The 22,972-nt window shown below is 41.2% G+C and overlaps 1 protein-coding gene across 1 annotated transcript in view; it reads left to right on the top strand.

Annotated features, from left to right (window-relative positions):
- Positions 1-22,972, top strand: part of LOC136875891 (dipeptidase 1-like) — a 164,269-nt gene that overhangs the window by 104,421 nt on the left and 36,876 nt on the right. Inside the window, exons 9-10 of the mRNA XM_068228242.1 lie at positions 4,223-4,399; positions 4,539-4,623. Coding sequence (XP_068084343.1) covers positions 4,223-4,399; positions 4,539-4,623 — 262 coding nt within the window. The remainder of the gene's footprint in view (positions 1-4,222; positions 4,400-4,538; positions 4,624-22,972) is intronic.

The raw sequence follows: 22,972 nt of genomic DNA, 5'->3' as shown, positions 1-22,972 counted from the left end.
TCTTCGAACTAAACAATATAACATTGGAATTGAATTCGAAGTTTTAACTTTGTATTGTGTAGGAATACCGTAAACCACGAGAGAAATTCGAATAATAGAAAAAAGTTCGAATTAACCAAGTTGTACTGTCGAATATTGAGAGCATTTGGGCTGCATCTCATTTAAGGGACTTGCTTTCACAGCTATTCAGGTCAAAGAGAACTCCTCGTTGTTTCAGCGATAGTCCAGAGATGATAGTGAAATTGTAATGTGTAGTATACAGCCTAAAGAAGACTGAGTATAGGTCATATTCTGTTTATGATATGTACAATGTTCATTTGTGCTGCTATATCAAGAGAAAATAGTTTGAAATCTATAAACATGTATCCAGACGTGCCAACTGCCCCGATTTAAGCCGGAGCCTCTGGATTTTTTTATCCTTCTTCCTCATATTTACAAGGACAAAAGCACAGTTCAGATAAATACATCCCGGTAAAGAATTCTAAAATACTTTTATCCTTAAAATCTATTCAGCAAGGCTAGTGCCTTGAGTATAAATTTCGTTGAGAATATCTGAAGAGGCCTGTGATGAAGTGTAATTTGTTCTAGAACTCATGTGCAAGTGAAATATTCGTAAGTAAATAATTAACATACGAGAAATTACTCAATAGAGTAGTATCTTCAATTTATGCAAGCTGAGCCATTAGTGATGTCGCGTTATGTAGTTAAAGAGGAAAGTCTCCCGATTTCTAACTTTTGAAAGTTGGCATGTCTGTCAGTATCTGTTGTTATTTCCTGTTCATACAATGTATTTTTATTTATCTGTTAGCACAGGCTACAACAAAGTCTACCTTCCACCGAAGCCTCATTTCCATTTATAGTTATAACAGTATGGAAGCTGTTGAGATGTGGATGGCGTTGAGTAATAACATTCAAACGAAAAATAATATGCCTAGATGTTATGAACGTTGTTACTCACAGGGACGATCATGTTGTACTAGCATTTTCTCACCCGTTGATGAAAGCAATGGCAAACTACCGCACTCCTCATCGTACCTAGTACTCATCGTCATGGATCAAGAAAGTTAAATTTCGAATAACCCACATTTTAAACATTTAAAATTTTTTTTTGTAAAACCTTTTCTTAGCACTCCTTTGCACACATACGTGCATAGACTAAAATTTTTACGAGGGCTGTAAATACAGTAGTGGCAACATACTCCAGACACTCGCAGGAGATCGCGCATGTGCAAGTAGGATATGGGAGCCGTCAGGTGGCGCTGTTGTAGATGTGCAGTGTGCATCTGACAGGCATCCAGTTGGGAGTGTTGTTGCTGTGTGGCGTTGAAGTGAAGAGTGTCTCTTTCACCGCTGTAAAGCACGTTTTAAAAAGGTGAACAGCTTTCGTGGATTAGAATCAAGATTGCCCGTGGTAAAAAAAGCATCAGAATATTATCGAGAATTACGTAAATTCTGTGGCATATAGGACAGTTGCATGATGGCTCAAGGTGTTTCGTGTGGGTCGAAATGGGACAGCGGATTAGCACCGCACAGGTCGGCCATCCATTCCTCAAGGTCAGAATACATTCACTACTGATCTGCATTTAGGGCAGTCGCTCAGGTGGCAGATTCACTATCTGTTGTTTTCCTAGCCTTTTCTTAAATGATCGCAAAGAAATTGGAAATTTATTGAACTTCCTCTAAAAGAATATTTTCCGCAATTTGTCCTCTTGAATTCCAAAATTATCTTTATAGTGTGATCTTTCCTACTTTTAAACAGATCACTCAAATTTACGCGTCTACTAATGCCATTCCACGCCATCTCTCCACTGACAGCTCGGAACATACCCCTTAGTTGTGCAGCATATCTCCTTTCTCCCAAGTCTTCCCAGCCCAAACTTTGCAACATTTTTGGAACGCTACTCTTTTGTCTGAAATCACCCAGAACAAAACGAGCTGCTTTTCTTTGGAATTTTTCCAGTTCTTGAATCAAATAATCCTGGTGAGGGTCCCATATACTGGAACCATACTCTAGTTGGGGTCTTACCAGAGACTTGTATGCCATCTCCTTTACATCCTTACTACAACCCCTGAACACCCTCATAACCATGTGCAGAGATCTGTACCCTTTATTTACAATCCCATTTATGTGATTACCCCAATGAAGATCATTCGTTATATTAACTCCTAGGTACTTGCAATGATTCTCATAAGGAACTTTCACCCCATCAACGCAGTAATTAAAAATGAGAGTAGTTTTCCTATTTGTAAAACTCACAACCTGACTTTTAGCCATGTTTATCATCATACCATTGCTTACTGTCCATTTCACAACATTATTGAGGTCATTTTGCACTTGCTCACAATCTTGTAACTTATTTATTACTCTATACATAATAATACCATCCGCAAAAAGCCTTATCTCTGATTAGACTTCTTTATTCATATATTATATATACAGTATATTTAGATATTTCAATATATATATAAGAAAACATAAAGGACATCGTGAGGAGTTGTTTCTGTAGACCTTCGATGGACTGTCCGGAAACCATCCGTAGAGACATCTGTACTCCGCGCAGTAGGTCACCTTGCCAACGGTCCCCACCGGTTTCCCGACATTCGGCAAAAGGTAATAGACTTCGCAGGTGACTACAGTGAAGGAATGTAATGATGCTGATGATGCTTGTTGTTTAAAGGGGCCTAACATCGAGGTCATCGGCCCAGGAATGTAATGCAATGTACTTGTTAGTTCATTAAATATTGCGTGCTATCAATATTGCGATTACTTTATTTACAGCCCTCGTATATCTCTAGCTTTAGTGATCTCAGATGGGAGTTTTTATGTCAGTCGACCAGTCAGGACATTGGTTTTTATATAAAAGAATAGCTGATGTACCCGTGCTTCGCTACGGCATTCTCAGAAAGACTACATTTGTGGTTTTCCCAACTGAAGTTACAGTAACATAGGTCATTACAATGATGTCAGTAAGAATGTAGCAGTTAAAAGCAATGTTATCATATAACATACTGGATCAAATTTAAAACCGCACACTTTCTCACTTTTAACGAACAGTACTACGCTGCCGATCTAACAGTCCATCCAAAGTTCCAGTGCTGGAATGACCAGGCTGCAGACAGCCATTATTCCGTTAAATGTGCACACTGCTCATTCGAATCAGTGCCTCAGATTAGGGATTGAGTAGCGGGAATGCTACGATCAACCAGTGTATTATGCACCAGTAGTATCAGAAAAGTTATGAACCAGAGGAATGGCGTATTAAAGAAGCCCCCAACTACTTTCCGCCAATATTCAGGCAGGCCGTTATACTCTGTACGCAGCAGTAATCCCATCTATCAGAGATGAGTGGCAGCAGAAGACACAAAGCACATCACAGTAAACAATGGTCAATGTAATGTTATTGTTGACCATTTTTAAGAGTTTTCTTTATTGTAGGCCTTCTCATTTAGTTTTCTTCCGAATTTGCGATATTAGAGTGTATATAAAATTATTTATACGGTAGGTGGTAGTTCATTATTATACCGATTTTCATTAAATACCGTTTACCCATTTTCTCGTGGCTCAGGTTTGATAGGGACTTAGCAACAAAAATCCAAATTCATGAATATCTCTGTTATAATAACCGGTCGGGTAAAAATGTATAAGACATAAATGATCGGAAGTTTAATACTCTATAATTTTAGTTATATGGTATTTATCGATAGGACCACTGATAACATAAATATTAGAGAATTAAATTTTAGGCCTTCCCCTAAACTACCATTTCATTCAGCGTGAATAAAATTATTTATAGCCTAGGTTGTAGCGATTTATTTTCCGACTTTACATACCCATATTCATTAAATTATCTTCAGCCGTTTTCTCGTGATGCGCATACATACCATACGTACATACTGACAGGCAGACTGAACGAAATATGTCATTCTTTGCTTAATAGTGCGTAGTTATTCCCTATCTAATATCGTGTTTTTCACAGGTATGTTTAATATTTATATTGAACTTGTGTGTATGACAGAGTGAAAAGCTTTTATGTTATATTTAAAATACACATATCTGCACATGAACACACGAACGAGTGATTTGGATACTTCAGTATGTTGCATTGATTACTATAGATATTTCCCTGTTGCAGATAAATTAATGTGCAGCCAGCTCTTCAAGTGTTTTTTTTTTAGTGTCTCTGTACGCAGTATAATTAAGTCATTGTTTATTACTCTGCAGGTGGTGATACACGAAATGAACCGCTTGGGCATGTTGATTGACCTATCACACGCTTCACACGAGACTGTCATAGCTACCCTCAACGTTACACGCTCGCCCGTAATTTTCTCACATTCCTCTGCGCAAGCGCTCTGCAATACGTCCAGAAATGTGCCAGATTCGGTGCTTAAACTGATGGTAAGTAGATTCTAAAACAGCATGCTTTCGTTGCTTGTCATGCTATATGATGCATAGCCGTTCGGATCACCCTGTAATTAGCGATTAGTTCTGTGCAATTGAAATAAAATGGGATAGTTAATTTTATTATTTGTTTCAGGCAGAGAACGGTGGTGTGGTGATGGTGAGTTTTTATAACGACTTCCTCACGTGCACCAAGACAGCGCGCTTGGAGGACTTGATGCGTGAGTTGCAAAAACCTTCTGACATGTGCATGAAAGTACTTTGTACTTCTATTTCCTTTCCATGCGAGTTATCGTGTATTATTTCCTTGCTTAATGGGAGTCATGACATAAATTTGGAACTGCTAAAATGTACTACCCATCACAACCAAATTTAAAACACAAGCATATATTTATAATAAATAGCCCCGTTCAAAATTTAAATTTGATTAGGTAATTTGTTGTAAAGTTTTTAACAAATAATGTTTAATTTTTTATATGTTGCATGGGGAATGCTCCTTGCGTTAGAGTTTTTATTATTTTGGGGTTATAATTTGACAGATTGGGTTTTGCAGTCCGGTGTAAACTATTGGAGACATAAATTCTTTAGTTTTTCATTATTCGTACAACAGTCAAAACTCTGGTTTGGTGATATTTTAGGAACAACAATATGAAGGTAATACTCCACTGCTGATAAAATGCAGAATTGCTTTTAATTCTTAGACATCTTGTAAATCTTTCAGAAAATCTCAGGTGAATCTGATAAGAACTCTGTCGCAAGGAGCATTTTAATATTCATGACAATGAGATGATAATGTTTTAAGCTAGAACAAGGCAATTGAAAGTTTTATGATCATACTTGCATTAAAACTGTTCTGGGTTGTAAGTTACTCCCTGAGACATTTTTCTCCTCTTATGCACAGGCTGGGCAGTCCGTAAGAACTTCGAAGCCAATATTGTCTTACAGCGTGAGAAAAAGGGGTGTATGCTTGATCTATATACTCCATACTGCTATCCTTTAAATCCGGCTTTTAAAGATTTAAAATAGAGTTAGGGCGAAAGGGAAAATGGGATTTGAATGAGGAAGAATCGAGGCAATTTTAAGCTTAAAAATTCACTTTTGTCAACATTCACAACTTTTCGGTCATGACTCCTCTTAAACATCCTAGCATATTTCGGTATATCAAATAAAATTCTCTGTTCTAGAATGTTCGGTCTGGTTCAGTGTTTTGTAGTCGTAAGACCAATCAATTGCCTTCCGGTCACTGTGACTTCCTTAAATGACTCACAAATTTCTGCGTGGCCATGTTGTATTACTTATTTCTGCAGGGAATTTCTAGGCCTCCCTTTTCACTTTATTTGAATGAAACCCTGTACGAGTGGTAATTAATATTGAATGACACGTCATGTGACGAGAAGTGCGAACATATTGTGCGTGTGTCCGATATCGTGAAATTTTGCGCGAAGTCTACATCGGCTAACTGAATAACATTAAAGAAGAATAAAAGGTTCTAGATGCAACATTCAGTCCGGTGGTATTTGAAGGTGCTCAAATACGTCAGCTTCGTGTCAGTAGATTTACTGGCACGTAAAAGAACTCCTGAGGGACTAAATTCCGGCACCTCGGCGTCTCAGAAAACCGTAAAAGTAGTTATTGGGACGTAAAGCCATTAACTTTATTATTATTATTATTATTATTATTATTATTATTATTATTATCATTATTATTATTATAAACCACTAAAAAGTTAGGGATAGTTTTTATTCGAGATTTGGTTTAATATGGTGAACGATACGGTTTTTTTTACAGTTTGTTCGGCGTCTTCGAAAACCGTAAAAGAGTAGTTAGTGGGACGTAAAGCAAATGGCATAAATAGCATAGATGCAACATACGGAGTCATGAATACATCAAGGCAATGGGAAAGTGTTCTACAACGTGTATGCAAGTTGCTTGTCGTCTAGTTCATCTTATATCAATACATGTTTTTGGGTTGTGGAACGAATCACTCGCATTTCAATTATAAGGGGCGATCAAAACGTTTCCGTTCGACAGCCATACCGTCCTGAATAGCTATGCCAATCAGGCATAATCGCAGTGAGCATTGAAATACTCATCCCACCGATGCACCAGGTTGAAGATTCCCGTGTGATAAAATACCGTGTTCTGCTGCGTTAACAAGTTCGTAATCGCCTGCTGCATATCCTCGTCCCACAGGAAGCGTCGACCCTTCAAGCCTTTTTGAAAGGACCAAGGCGTGATAATCCCACGGGGAGAGATCAGCACTATAGGCTTCATCCACCGTCCGTTTTTGTTGTCTGTAATGGATGAGGCTGACCTCCCAGATCGACCAGCGTCTTCAGTCAGAACGCGACCCGCATGGATCTTGGTACACCATTCCAGAACAGTGATTTTCGACAGACATGCTGCACAATATTCATTCTCTGATGGCTGTCCACGGAAATCTGTCCTTCGGCAGCCAAGACCAGAATAACAGCCCGTTGGTCCTGTTTGGACGCATTTGACAATGACATCAACGTATTTCACGTGGCCACATTTAACACACCCACTTCGACACGACACAACTGCCACACTACTCATCCCTCTGCCGACATGTCCGTGCTTATATACCCGCATCGGAGTTGCGCTACGTTGCATGTCCGCTGCATCAACGCCTTCAGTCGTAAACTTTTTGATCAGGCCTTATATTTCTTACTGGAATATTTGCTTTGATATCGGATTCCTTTGGATTAGAAACGCGTTTACAGAACGAACTGAGGAGTGCCTGTTCAAAAGGTGCTGTTTCCACTTCAGAGACTGTTTTTAATACTTCTTCCACATGCATTACAGTAGTTGAGTACTATCGAATGCCGTGAGCAATCCAGACTACAAAGGTGTAATTCCTTAAAAGTTTTACAATACCAGATCATGGGTACGTTCCATATGCCTTTTATTATAGGTTTACTTGCGTTTTTCCATAAGTTACATAGTGTGGGAACAGTGCCTTTTGAACAGATACTCGTGAATTATGATCGCAATCAAGAAATGGCTGCATTTAAATTTCCAGCAGTCGTTGTTAGAGAAATGCTAGTCGTAGACAGACTTGTTTAGAAATTGCTGTATTTTAAATTTCCAACCGGGCTAGTTGGCCGTGCGCGTAGAGGCGCGCGGCTGTGAGCTTGCATCCGGGAGATAGTAGGTTCGAATCCCACTATCGGCAGCCCTGAAGATGGTTTTCCGTGGTTTCCCATTTTCACACCAGGCAAATGCTGGGGCTGTACCTTAATTAAGGCCACGGCCGCTTCCTTCCAACTCCTAGGCCTTTCCTATCCCATCGTCGCCATAAGACTTATCTGTGTCGGTGCGACGTAAATCCCCTAACAAAAAAAAAATTCCAGCCGTCATTGTTAGAGAAATGCTAGTCGTGGACAGACTTGTTTCCCTTCTGAACACGCAGTCTCCGGTAAACATAAAGAATTTCTACTCTATTCTTTGTTTCTTTGACACAGCAAAAATCCCAACAGATTACCGCGTCTATTAATATGGGGCGTGAAAACAACAATTACTGTTCCTGTCGAGCCTCTGGAGATATAAACACCCGAGAAAACTGAAGAAGATGTCATCGAGTCGATGGGAATTGGAAGTAGTGTGATTTCACGATATTCACAAAAGGGAAGCACTATATGTATGTATTTATTTAATCTCGCCCAGGACATGCTAGGTTTGCCAAATGACACAGAATAATACACAGTGATTTTTATGGAAGATGAAAAATCAGTTTAATATTTAAAAATAATATAGGTTATAACCATATTAAATGATATGAACTCCTTAGAAATGATGTCGAAGAATCGAGACGGAATATTCGATTATTGAGATGACTATCTCGTTTGGGCTCAGGTGACAGCGCGCCGTCCTCTCACCGCTGGGTTCCGTGATTCAGATCTCTGTCGCACCATGTGAGATTTGTGCTGGACAAAGCGGAGGCGGTAAGGATTTCCTCCGCGTACTCCAGTTTTCCCTATCATATTTCATTCCAGCGACACTCTCCAAGGTCCGCCTCTGTGGTGTAGTGGTTAGCGTGATTAGCTGCCACCCCCGGAGGCCCGGGTTCGATTCCCGGCTCTGCCACGAAATTTGAAAAGTGGTATGACGGCTGGAACGGGGTTCACTCAGCCTCGGGGGGTCAACTGAGTAGAGGCGGGTTCGATTCCCACCTCAGCCATCCTGAAGTGGTTTTCCGTGGTTTCCCACTTCTCCTCCAGGCGAATGCCGGGATGGTACCTAACATAAGGCCACGGCTGCTTCCTTCCCTCTTCCTTGCCTATCCCTTCCAATCTTCCCATCCCTCCACAAGGCCCCTGTTCAGCATAGCAGGTGAGGCCGCCTGGGCGAGGTACTGGTCATTCTCCCTAGTTGTATCCCTGACCAAGAGTCTGAAGCTCCAGGACACTGCCCTTGAGGCGGTAGAGGTGGGATCCCTCGCTGTGTCCGAGGGAAAAACCGACCCTGGAGGGTAAACAGATGATGATGATGATGATGATGATGATGACATTCTCCAATATAATTTCATCTGTCAGTCAATAATCATTGCCCCAGGAGAGTACGATAGACTTCGGCAGCCGGCACAATTCCTATCCTCGCCGGTAGCAGAAGGCTTCATTCATTCCATCCCTGACTCGGTCGAATGAGTGAAAAAAATGGCTGAGGATAGTTTTATTCTCTAAAACTAAGCTCAGCCCATTTACTTATTTTTTAACCCCTACCCAGCAGTATGTCTTTGCTTGCGAGTCCGAGTGTTTACAGCGCAGTATGTCTTCTGGTATGGGCCAGTTTCCTTGACCTGTCTCAGTCTGATCCTTAGCTTTGAAAACATATGAAAGTGACTGAAGTATGCCTCCTGTATTTGCTTTACGTCGCACCGACACAGATATGTCTTATGGCGACGATGGGATAGGAAAGGCCTAGGAATTGGAAGGAAGCGGCCGTGGCCTTAATTAAGGTACAGCCCCGGCATTTGCCTGGTGTGAAAATGGGAAACCACGGAAAACCATCTTCAGGGCTGCCGACAGTGGGGCTCGAACCCACGATCTCCCGATTACTGGATACTGGCCGCACTTAAGCGACTGCAGCTATCGAGCTCGGTGACTGAAGTATGAGCGATGCTAGTAATGCCATTCATCATGCAGCCAGTGCCTGTTATGAATGGTGTGAAAATGTCGCTCATAGGGTCGGTTGGTGCATGCATTTCAGAGGAATTAGCAGACTCACAAGCGGGCCCTGCGGTGTAGGGATATCGTGTCTGCCTCTTACTCGGAGGCCGTGGGTTCGATTCCCGGCCCGGTCAGAGATTTTTACCTGCATCTGAGGGCTGGTTCGAAGTGCACTCAGCCTACGTGATTACAATTGAGGAGCTATCTAACGGTGAGAGTGTTGCCACGGTCTAGAAAGCCAAGAATAACGGCCGGGAGGATCCGTCGTGCTGACCACACACCACCTCGTAATCTGCAGGCCTTCGGGCTGAGCAGCGGTCGCTTGGTAGACCATGGCCCTTCGGGGCTGTTGCGCTATGGGGATTTTAGCAGACTGATATGTAACATCAACTTCTGGCTTGGTGAGGAAAGCATCGGGATATCACACATTACCCTGGTATACCTCTTCAGTGATCCTCAGGCCATCTATGACAGATGATGACGGAGCTGTTGAGGATCAAACCAGCCTTCGGGGTGAATAATTAACGTATTAACGTACATACATACCTAAAACCTACGTGACGTATTCTAAGCCCAAAAGAACCGCGCTGTGACAAATATCCGGCACGTCTTGTTTTCCTGATTGCTACTAAGGGGTTTAAGTTATGCATCACTCTATTTCAACACCTGCCTGTTCTGACTTATAGCATTGGATGACAGGTGGTGGTGGGGATTATTGTTTTAAGAGGAAGTACAGCTGGGCAACCGTCCTCTGTTAACTTTGCAGTGCTCGCACGCGGACTCATAGTCTGCACGCTGCTATTTTTCTCTTCCCTACGCTTGTCCTTGACCTTACGAGATATGTGATTTCAATATTTTCCTGTCAATAGTTCCCTTTCTCATTTTGCTTATTCTGTGCGGTAGTGTTGAAACAAATATTCCATGCGGACTGACAGTCTCGCGCGATTATTGCCGTATAAGGCAGCTAATCGCTGCTGCTTATATTGTAAGCGGGATATTTTTCATGTAGTAGGACTTCAGTTGGAGGTTTTATGTCACTACTTGTGGTTCTTGGTCAAATGCAAGTTAAAGCGAATAATCCTGACAACCCCATTCGATGCAGGGAGTTCCTTCGCCGCTTGTCCTCCGAACTTCTTGCGGAACATGTGCGAAACTGATCTGCCTTAAATAATCCGGCCACTAATATACCGCGGAGGTTCTGTGAAATTTTCAATATTGAACCTGGGTAGAGGACGCTCTCTGGAGAATTTCAGCCACCAAAGGAGTCACTATGTTTACCTTAATAGGAAAAAGGACAGACCTACCCAGATACAGTTGCAAGAATTGCGATATATATTTGTGTCTTAACATGCAACTATTGTGTCCTCCGAATACTAGGAGAATGTATAAAGTGACCAAAATGTGTTGAGAGATGTTAATTCTAATTCGTTATTATGTATTACGTGCTTAACCTGATCGACAATCTTTTTTTTTTTTTGACCATCCCTTGGGTCGGTAAAGTGATTATTCCTTTAACATCGTTCTATAACATTTCGACATTTTTATTGCTGTATATACCTTTAGAGTAAAGAAACATATTTTTAATTTGTTATTTTACCTCAAACATGCATTTTTTGTGTTAGTTTTGTGTTAAAAATTCCTAAATCTACTTATACGTGCGGACCCACAGTCAACGAAAGGCTGCACGACAATCGCGAGGTACTACTAACAAGAGAGTGAAGAAAAAGGGAAGTGGTCTGACACTTCGAAGAAAAAAAGGTATCGGGAAAAGAAAATGAAATGGCACGAATGGTGTGAATGTGAAATACAACCAACGCCTCGCAGACCTAACACCGTCAGGGTCGGAAAAGAGCAAGAATTAAGTAAAGGCGGTCGGATAATAGAGGTAAACGTGAGGAACCTAACACAAGTGCAAACAATGCCAGACTCGGCTAGGGGAACCGTGGTTACCAATCCACTCTCCCAAGTTGTGAGCCCCTAGTACTTACTTTTAATCGCTTCTTACGACAAACAGGGATATCATTGACGTATTCTACAGCTCCCACCCACAGGGGGACATTTCGTAACACATGGATAAAATAAGGTATATGCATTAGGACAGGGCCTCTAAGGGTGCATGCAGCAATGCATTGAGCGGTGCAAGGTGCAAAAGACGACTTCACTTGGTTGACCAGAGTACAGACCCCCACTCCTCGATTTGGAGCAATAGGGCTGTCTCTCTCTTTCCCCACGCCTGTCTCACTCGCTCCGCCTGTCTCCCTCTTCCTCACTTGCTCCGTAGCGCTACAAATCCGAGCCGAGTTGAGCCGAGCTTAGCCGAGTCGCCCCGAGACTCCGCGCTGGTCCCACCCGAGCCGAGTGGGACTAGTGGACTGTGCACAGGACCTCTGCGCCTCAGTTTGCACGCGTGATATTTTGGGCGTTTGAGGGGACCTGCATTAGGAGACAGTGTATTCAATCCCTACTGTTGGCAGCCCTAAAGTTGTTTTGTGTAGTTTCCCATTTTCATAACAAACAAATGCTGGGGCTAATAAAGGCCACGGCTGCTTCCTTTCCACTCCTAGCCCTGTCCTATCCCATCGTCACCGTAAGACCTATTTGTGTCGGTGTGACATAAAGCAGACTGTAAAAAAATATATAGGTGGGAACATGTTACCACACTGTACATTTCATATACATGGACGTACACTATGTGATTATCTGATGAAATATATGAAGGAATTATTTAATGTTTTGTTTATGTTTCTTTTCTTTATGTCTTTTTTTCTTTCAACTTGTTTCACATCGCACTGAAACAGATAAGCCTTATAGTGACGATGGGTAACGAAACGGTGAGGGGTAGGAAGGAACTGTCCGTGGTCTTAATTAAGATACAGCCGCAGCATTTGCCTAGTATGAAAATGGGAAACCACGGGAAACCATCTTCACGGCTGCCGACAGTGGGGTTCGAAATTCCGATCTCCCAAATACAAGCTCACAGCTGACATATCGTAATTCGTCCTTCATAGAGGAAGTCTTCTAAATTCATGAGTTATATGGTAGATATCGTGTTTATTTTCGTTTATTGTTCATACTCCTAATGCCATTGAATACAAAACATTGAATGCTTTGAGTTCTCCTTGCTTAGTTAGTGAAAGATGAAGACATTCGCTAAAGAACACTTACCAGAGTTTCTGGCTTAACCATGTTATAATGTAACGCTCTTCTCCAAATGCGGAAACACGGCAAGTAATCAGCTAACTTTTAATAATGTCATTAACGTAGAGTTTAAAGTCTTAACACTGTTATTAAGATGACATGGGTTAAACTTGATAATCTCTAAAGGGATGATGTTGGAAGTAATGATACGACTGGGATTGTACGATAAGGAGGCTAGATAATCTACCTCAATTTAAAGGGATTTTAGAAACTTCTCCTTTTCTTAACAAATCGAATATCGTGACCGCCCAGAATTGATTGCCGATTAAGGGAGAAAGGCAAACGAGAAGCACAGGGTGGTCGAACCTTGAACTAATTTATCCTTGTTTCAATAAAATGCCGGCCTCACGGTCTACGGGTAGTGAGTTTGCCACTTGCCCGTAGGCACGGGGTTCGATTCCTACCCAGGTTAGTGAATTTTTCTTCAAACTGAGGGCTGGTTCAAGCTCTAGTCAGCCTACACGATTACAGTTGGGGAGCAATCTGACTGTGAGATTCCGTCCATGCTTTGAAAAGGCAATAAGAATAACGGTCGAGAGGATTCGTCGCGTTGAACATTTGTCACTTCGTAATATGTAGAACTTAGGGCTGAGCAGCTATTTCTTGGCAGGCCAATGTCCGTCGACGATGTTGCGTCATGGGGCTTGCTATTTGGTCAATAAAATGCTTCTCTTATTAAGCAATGCCTTTCGTTCCTAGTTCCCCATTATAATTATAGATGTGTGTATAGTACAATCCTCGTGGGTTTATTTTTATGAATAATAATATTGAGTGATCAAGCTACTTTGAGCAGGAGGTATAATTTGTAAGCCTGTATCCAGGAGAGGGTGAATTCATGGTTTTTACATATCAAATCCAGCAAATACCGAAGCTGTACCTTAATTAAGGGAACAGCTGTAACCTTCCCAGTTTTACTCATTTACTATCAGGGTCACTGAAAATTAGCCCTCAGCCTGGCTGAGGTGGTAAAATGCAGACGTTCTCAATCCATGTTGGAGAGTTCCATTCTTACCTCGTTTCCATAGATTTCCCGGCATATAAAGAACTCCTACGGGACAAAATTATCCTCGGCACCTTCAAAACCCGCAAACGGAATAAGCTAGTGAAATTATTAGTGTCATCTCGAAACGAGGGTAGAATTTCACTGGTTGGCTTCATCATAGGCTGACTAAGTTCTTATTTGTAGACGCAGAGTTAGTCACTAACAATCATGGACTGCATGATTCGCACTCAACCCTTGAAGAATCGGGAAATTTGACTGGAATAGAACACATGATCTTGAGAATATGAGGTTACAACTCATATTAGTGTTAGTGAAGTTTCATGATTATTTGTATGTAAAATAGAAGAGCATAATGGTTTCTAGCTAAAACGTGTACAGTAGCCGGGTATAATAGAAAGAAAGGTACTGATACGACAAAGGGAGAAGCGTCCTTGAGAGGGTGTGTGATTAAAGATTATTGAACACGGGAGAGCTTTTACACTCATTTTACGCCTCATAAACATCGTTTATCAAAACAGTGATGTAAAAAAGAACCAGGACTAGGAAGGCAGCAGATATAGTCTTAATTAAGGTAAAACCTTCGAAATTTCCTTTTGTGATAATCACCTGAATAAGCGTACTGAATGCTTTATATTTTTCTGTTACCACTTCTTGCTTACTGAAGTGGCCCAACGTGGGATTCTCTCACAGTATCTACTCTAAAGGCATGTACTCTCTACCAATATCAACGAAGCATCGAAAAATCAAGAAATTTTTATCAATATCCTCATTTGCTAATGTCACAGCTAGGCCTATGTGCAAAACACTCAGTAATTGATCTACAACCCGTAGTTTGTGGTTTCTGCCACAACGACGAGAACTTGTTTATTACATACATCTCAAAAAAGAGAAAAAGAAATTTGGTCCCTCTTTTATGTGCTCTCACCTCGATGATACCCAATAAAACTGAAATGAAAACAGAAAACCCAATGAAAACAAAACTTCCTCCTTGCAACAATTAAGAACTGAACGAAAAATCATTCCTTGGACACTCAGTACACGACGTCATTGCACAACGTGTCTGAACCAAAGTGGTCCCCGGTCATATATAAAGATGGCTACGCGGTAATTAAGCCTCTTGATAAGATGTATTGCTGGCCCTCGAATGGATAACAGCTTTACAATGCTTCTGAAAAGGCACCTTACGTTCAGTTGAGGCAGATGACTCAACTCTGTTAAAAGGGCGTATTCAAGGGCTTGTAGTGATTCGGGTGGTGGATTTATCGCTCAGATGCATGCTCCAGTTGCTTCAAGACTTTATCGATCGAATTCATCTCCGAATTTCTTGAAACCCACTCCATTCGTTGCACGTGGTGCTCTTGCATGAATCTCGGAACGATGTTGGCATCATGTATTCTAGCATTATCATGCGTGAATATTGAGTTTATCCAAGTTGCTCTCGTGAGAAATCACATGTGGCAGTATGATCTCATCTGTTTACCTTTGAGAAGTAAAGGATCCATTGCGAATGATCAGAGAGTTTCGTGTCACACTATAACAGATCCACATCCACAAGGAACGGTAGATTGTATAGCGGTTGGATGAAATCCCCAGCCCCCCACCCCACATCTTCCTCAGACTCGCAGACGACCGTTTGAGCGATATAACTCAAAAAGGGATTAATCAATCTGTCAAATGAAGGTACTTGAGAGTGTGGTCAGGATCTTAAATTGTTCTCTCAAAGCCTGTTTCTGACTCTTTGGTCTCTAACTCATACTCCGGAAGCCTGTTGTCGGTTCACCTGTAACGCTGGTGCTGTAACTTGGCGGTTTCGGAGAGTATGTAGACGCAAAAAACGATCCTGCCCAGGGGTTGATTTCTTTTGGCGGCCCTTGCTAGGGCGGCTAGAAACACTTCCATTCCCCTGGAAACGTTTCCACAGATGCCAAATCACATTCTGAGCAATCTATAGCATTATGGCAACGTACTTCTGCAAGGATCTTTCTTGATGAAGTGTAAGTGTACGCGTGACTTAATTCGACGACAATCGCCTTCGCTGGTGCTCAACTCGGTCCGCGTGATCAACCATGATTTGTAAACACTCATTCTACACAGACCAACCTTCGCACACACTTTAAATTGAGAAAATCGTTCCTTTCAACTGACAATGAAACCTCCCAAACATGTTAATGACAGTAGGGTACTCTGTTGCGTAAAGAGGACATGTTATTGCCGTAATAGTCCAATCATCATCCCACTATGCGTTCGTACAATTTAATCTGCAACATCTAAAGACGTGATAAAATTTCCTGTTTGAGCAGTATATAAAATTGTTGTAAGTCAGGCAATGTTTCAGGTGTTTAAAATAATTTGTTCTTAATTTTGTCTCCTAACAGAAGGTTGGCGGACCTCATCAAATACGTTATCCCTATTTATTTTGTGTTTTCCGTATCACATTTTCCGTAACGTTGACGTCGGACCACTGCTCGTGATTCCGCGTCCAGGATAAACTTCTCCACTCACATCCACGTTTCTCTCTTATCTTGCATTTTGTGATCTGTTGTATATTATATCTGAGGATATGTCCGACATAGGCTCCTTTCCCGCATTTTGCGCAGGTTCAGACTTCACATGATTTCCCCAAGGTATCTTCAACATTCTACAGTGCATACACATTTCAAAGGTCTGCAGTCGGTTCAGTGATGAAGCCTTTAGTGCCCACCTTTTGACACCGTAAATCATCACCAATAGCACATAATACTTTGTGATACGCTATAGGGTTTCTAATCACAGATTACGGTTAATTTCATAAACAATATTCTTGCAACACCGATTCTGGGTTTAGGTTCTACACCCGGATCCCATTTTCATATTATCTAGTGTTCTATGTACATGGAATGTGGCATCATCATAATGTTGTTTCTGTCCAGCGTTGGCGATTTTCTGCTTGATTATTACCATTGCTTACCTTTTCTGAATATATTTTAAAACCGCTTACTTCGTCTGAGCTGTTCAGAAGGACTTGAATGCCTTTTAAAATTTCAGCAAGTATCGTGGTATCATCTACATCTCGTACGATGATTATTTTTCTCCCGCTAACCTTACTTCCATTATCAACTTCATCCCATCAATTAAAACAAAAGGCTCCAGAGTATCAGTTCAAAATAATTGGAGAGAGGAACAACCTTCTCTCGAACCTTTTTTTATCGTGATCTGTTCAATAAGGTGGTCCCCAGTTTTGATGCGAGTGGTTTGGTACTAATACAGCTTCTTGACGGCGTTAACAGTTGTACTACCGAGCTCGATAGCTGCAGTCGCTTAAGTGCAGCCAGTATCCAGTATTCGGGAGATCGTGGGTTCGAACCCCACTGTCGGCAGCCATGAAGATGGTTTTTCGCGGTTTTCCATTTTCACACCGGGGCTGTACCTTAATTAAGGCCGCGGCCGCTTCCTTCCCATTCCTAGCTCTTTCCTGTCCCATCGTCGCCATAAGACCTATCTGTGTCGGTGCGACGTAAAACAACTTGCAAAAAAAAACATTTGTACTAGTAAGACCATTATATGTAAGATTATTGCCGAAATATTTTTCATAATCATTGTCATTGTCAAGCTGAAGCTAAAACACTACACATATTTTTGTAGTACCTGAAGTCATCTCTTTTCAGTTTCAACTCAGTTAATTTATAGATGTTAGGTTCCTTAGTCTGCCCAAAATAATTTTGAATAATACACTCATAAACAACCTGAAAAAGAAAAATGTATGGTAACAGAATTACGCTTTAAGTAGGAAAAAAGTCTTAATTAAAATAGAATGCGAATGGCAGGTTTAGTTCTTGAAATAACATCATATTCCATCAAATCACTCTCAAATATTTAGAAATGTATAAAAATGTATGTTTATTTTTGTTGCTCTTTTCTTTCCACACAGACATAGAATCCGGTATGTCGAAAAACCGTTGCTCTGTCATTGGTGCGAGTCCAGCTGGCTAGCCAGTCCATTGAACTTTCGCTACGCCATGGTCTCCGCCATGGCCGTATTTTTACTTTTAGATGTTTTATTTTAGTACTTTACATACTATTGTTGTTGTTACTCCGTCATCTCATTTGGGCTTACTTCAACTCTTTTGGAACAGTACTTGCAGTTTATTATTATTATCCTTTTTATATGCGAATCTACCAGAAGAAAGCAAACATACGGTAACAGTATTAATATACGAAGAAGAAACAACTTAATTAAATATAATGGAATGTTTCGTTCTTGGAAGAACACCATCAGATTCTATCAAATAAAAAAGATATTTGGCCAGTCAGGCAAATTACGAGATAAAGTTGTCTCTTTTCCAAATATAATACTGCTACAATATATTTTCATTTTCAGGTAGTTATAAATGTATTACCTGAAGAACAACGGTCGTCTGCATATAAGCCCTGTATACCGTGGAGCGTCTGTCCCAAAATAGTAAAGGCTTGAATGAAAGTATGCAATTCGAGAGGGAAGAATTCTGGTACTAGAACGTTTTGAATACCGGAGATGTGACACTTTCTACTCTCAGATAGAGAGGCTCTCTAACTGTGCTAGGACCGAGCTCGATAGCTGCAGTCACTCAAGTGCGGCCTGTATTCAGTATTCGGGAGATAGTTGGTTCGAACCCCACTGTCGGCAGGCCTGAAAATGGTTTTCCGTGGTTTCCCATTTTCACACCAGGCAAATGCTGGGGGTGTACCTTAATTAAGGCCACGGCCGCTTCCTTCCCATTCCTATCCCTTCTCTGTCCCATCGTCGCCATAAGACACATCTGTGTCGGTGCGACGTAATGCAAGTACCAAAAATAACTGTGCTAGGAAAATGAGGATAGCTTTCTATGGCCTTGCGACAAGATCCAGTAGACTGACCAATCGTCTGTTTACCTACTGGCATAACAAGGGAATCTCTACCGCCCGGCTGACCGAGACTGGGAAGGATATAATAAAGACAGTGAGATACATCCTGAAGAAAGTGTGGATTTCAGCAAGATCCTCTGAAGGAGAAAGAAATCTTCTGTTTAGAGAAAAGAAGGGGGAGCTACACCAGGAGAAGGTGCGACAGTCCTAGGGAAAGGTAATAGCCCAAAGTTTGAACAGTCGTCGTTCTAAGTAGGCTTACTGTTAAGAAGAAGAAGAAGAAGAAGAAGAAGGAGGAGGAGAATAATAATAATAAGAAGAAGAAGAAGAAGAAATTTGTGAGGTACGGAATTCATTGAGTATATCGGATACTTGAAATCAGGAACAAAATAGTTCAACACCGTCACCATCATAATCAAGTTAAATTAAATAACATAGGGCACCATTCTTAATTGATAGCCCATGGCGCCATAGTCCTGGTGGGTCTTGGCCTATCAAGTGAAAGCTACTCATTCCGAAGACTATCAGATTACAAGATTACGCATGGTTATTGTGAAAAATCCTGTTGGCCGTTATTCTTGGTTTTCTATACCGTCAGATAGCTCCTCATTGTTCTCACGTAGGCTGACTAGACCTCGAACTAGCCTTCAGGACCTGTTAAAAACCCATTACCTTCATGAGAAGCAAACCTGGAGCCTCCGGGTAAGAGACGGAATCAGAATACCCGTAGAGTACAGGGTAAAATTGTTAATTCCCTGATCTAGTCAGGGAATTCCTAATTTCTCTAGATTGGAAATGTAAATGAATGAATGAATGAATGTTATTTGCTTTGCGTCCCACTAACTACTTTTTAAGATCTTCGGAGACGCCGAGGTGCCGGAATTTAGTCCCGCAGGAGTTCTTTTTACGTGCCAGTAAATCTACCGACACGGGGTGTCGTATTTGAGCACCTTCAAATACCACCGGACTGAGCCACGATCGAACCTGCCAAGTTGGGGTTAGAAGGCCAGCGCCTTAACCGTCTGAGCCACTCAGCCCGGCATGTGGAAATGTAAAAAGTCTACAATCTTATGTTCGAGCATTCACTCTCTTTAATATGTTTAGAATATCGTCACTTAATGTACGCAGAGTCATGCTTCTCAGCTTGGAATAATTCTGTACGTTAAGTGCTTTTCTAGCCGCACCAGGAAGAGTTACGACGGCAAAGAAGCGCTGAGAGGGATTTCAAATATGATAGCCAGCTTATTATACATTCGGTCACGCTCCATCAAACCCTACGCTATTCAAGGGTCTTCGCAAATATGAATAATTCGGAGTTAATGAGTGTGTAGCATTTTAGAGGATGTCGGAACTCAAACGAGCCTGAGATTGAATCACCGTGCAAAGTGCAGCGGAAGCTATTTCACGCCTTACTAAGTCCCTTCGATGAATAGGAGTGTGTAAAAAACTTTCTTCAAACAAATGTAAAATAAAATGTTTTGTATGCTGTTCTATTTCCATATGGATTTAAGAGATTTTCATGAATCATTTTAGTCTTCTATATTTAATTTCATTTAAAAATATACAGGATTGCCTTTCTAAATTTTCTACTCACGCCAGTTCGAAGGGAAATATGGACCACTTTGGGGCTAACGAAATAATGCAAAATCAGTATACGGTTCGTCAGATATTGAAAAAGTTTTGGTTAATATTGTAATGTAATGACTTAAATTTCAATTGCATTTCAAGTGATACACAATATTCTCTTCTTTCTTAATCTGTTTAGCTCGTAAACTTGTGTAAGCATGAGATTAGAAGTTGTCTAAAAGGACGATTTAAATGTCCAGTTAGGTGCTTATTAATTTATGGTTAAGGGAAGACTTCTTCCAATTTTTGATCTTGTAAAATCGTATAACATGAGATTAACCCCAGAATAGTGGAGAGTTCGTAAGTCTGCTTCGGTAATGCCTACTGGCGCTGAGAAGTGACTGCACTAAACGAAGGAGAAACCTGTGCATTCGCACCAAGCATTCTGTCTTCGTCTGTCATAATCGCACTTCCCCTTCCTCCCTGAAAAACAGACGTGGGAAGCGGGTTGTGTTCTATCACAGTAAACACGACAAGTTGGTCAATTTGAATCACGTTCCCAGTCGTAAAAAAGAAACCTAATTTTCTCTAAAAAATAAAAACCTCCGCCAAACCGATTGTCCCATCGATTTTATATAACACGAACATCATCCCTGAAATTTTATCGGTATAATTTACATACCTGTATTGCCACTGCTAGTTTCTCCAACGTAATGAAAAATAACAATTGTAGGATTTTCACAACTACTGAATACCAAGAAATAGATTTCCTGTGTAATACAACGGGACCTCCAGACTGAATCGATCAATTCGCGAGCAACGTACTTGCTATTGAACTTATCTAGGCAGAATTTGGAGCTCGAGTTGTATTTAATTTGACTATTTAGCGAGCAACAACAATATTAAAAAGCCAATGATAATTAAAGTTCATAGATATTTAAAATTCTATGTAACTTAACAACTCTTTCTTTTTTGCTGTTTGGTTTACGTCGCACCGATACAGATAGGTCTTATGGCGACGATGGGACAGGAAAGGCCAAGGAATGGAAATGAATCGGCGGTGGCCTTAATTAAGGTACAGCGCCAGCGTTTGCCTGGTGTGAAAATGGGAAACCACGGAAAACCATCTTCAGGTCTGCTGACAGTGGGGTTCGAACCCACTACCTGCGGGATGCGAGCTCATAGCTGCGCGCTCCTAACCGCACGGCCCAACCTACTCTGTGCTCTTCGGTCTCTCGAACACACAAGTTAATTATAATATAAAAATTATACAACAGCATACCTGTAAAAAAACATTATTAGACAAGGAATAAAAATACACAATATTAAACAAAGAATGACATGTTTCGTTCTTAAAAGAACATCATCAGATTCTATCAAGTCACACTCAAATATTTAGAAATAATATTTATGTTTATATATGTTTAATATTTAGGAACTTAAATTATAGAACTTATCTTAATATCCTGCTTTGTCTCCACAGCAGGAGGTGCTATATGTGTCGGGGCGGCGTAAAGTAAATAGCAAATAATAATAATAATAATAATAATAATAATAATAATAATAATAATAATAATAATAATAATAATAATAATAATAATAATAATAAAGAGGCGTTATTGCTGCACGACTGGCCCTATGAGCATCACCTTTCATAACACTTCTATTTGGGCACTAGTGTGTGAGTGTTATGAAAGGTGTTGCTCATAGGGTTAGTCGTGTTACAATAGCACTTTCTGGTCCAGTGAGGAAAGCAATGGACAACTGCCTAACTCCTCGTCTAGCCTAGGATGTCTCTCTTTGGCCCTGCCATTGGTTTTTGCGGTTTTCTTATAACCGCATACCCTTGAGGATCCAACCAGCCTCTGGACTGAGATAACATACAGGTAACCTACAGTATACAAAGAATACGGAATTAATAAGGTGGGTTCGATTCCCACCTCAGCCATCCTGGAAGTGGTTTTCCGTGGTCTCCCACTTCTCCTCCAGGCAAATGCTGGGATGGTACCTATAACTTAAGGCCATGGCCGCTTCCTTCCCTCTTCCTTGTCGATCCCTTCCAATCTTCCCTTGCATCCGGGAGATAGTGGGTTCGAATCCCACTGTCGGCAGCCCTGAAGATGGTTTTCCATGGTTTCCCATTTTCACACCAGGCAAATGCTGGGGCTGTACCTTAATTAAGGCCACGGCCGCTTCCTTCCAACTCCTAGGCCTTTCCTATCCCATCGTCGCCATAAGACCTATCTGTGTCCGTGCGACGTAAAGCCACTAGCAAAAACATTCTTCCCATCCCCCAGCAAGGGGGCTCCTGTTCAGCATAACAGGTGAGGCCGCCTGGGCGAGGTGCTGGTCATCTTCTCCAGTTGTATCCCCAGACCCAGAGTCTGAAGCTCCAGGACACTGCCCTTGAGGCGGTAGAGATGGGATCCCTCGCTGAGTCCAAGGGAAAATCCAACCCTGGAGCGTAAACAGATAAAGGAGAAGAAGAAGAAATAAGTTTCGTTGAGGTGAAATAATTATTGAAATCGGTACCGTAGTTCATTAGTCTCCATATACAAACTCTCGAACTTTCTTTATAATATTAATACTAATACAAATGCGAGCCACTGCAGGTGACCGGTGTGAAAAAATCAGAAATGGTCACTGGCTTAGACGTCAAGAATACACAGTTTTCAAAACATACAGATTTCCTGCCTGGTATTGTCCAGTTTAATTGAATTCTAGGTCTCTGCACATTCAGTGGGAACAGTCATA

Source organism: Anabrus simplex, chromosome 6 (assembly GCF_040414725.1).
Source record: "Anabrus simplex isolate iqAnaSimp1 chromosome 6, ASM4041472v1, whole genome shotgun sequence".
NCBI classification, from domain to species: Eukaryota; Metazoa; Arthropoda; class Insecta; order Orthoptera; family Tettigoniidae; genus Anabrus; species Anabrus simplex.
Note: the sequence above shows the minus strand (reverse complement) of the source record. Positions and strands in the feature narration are given on the sequence as shown.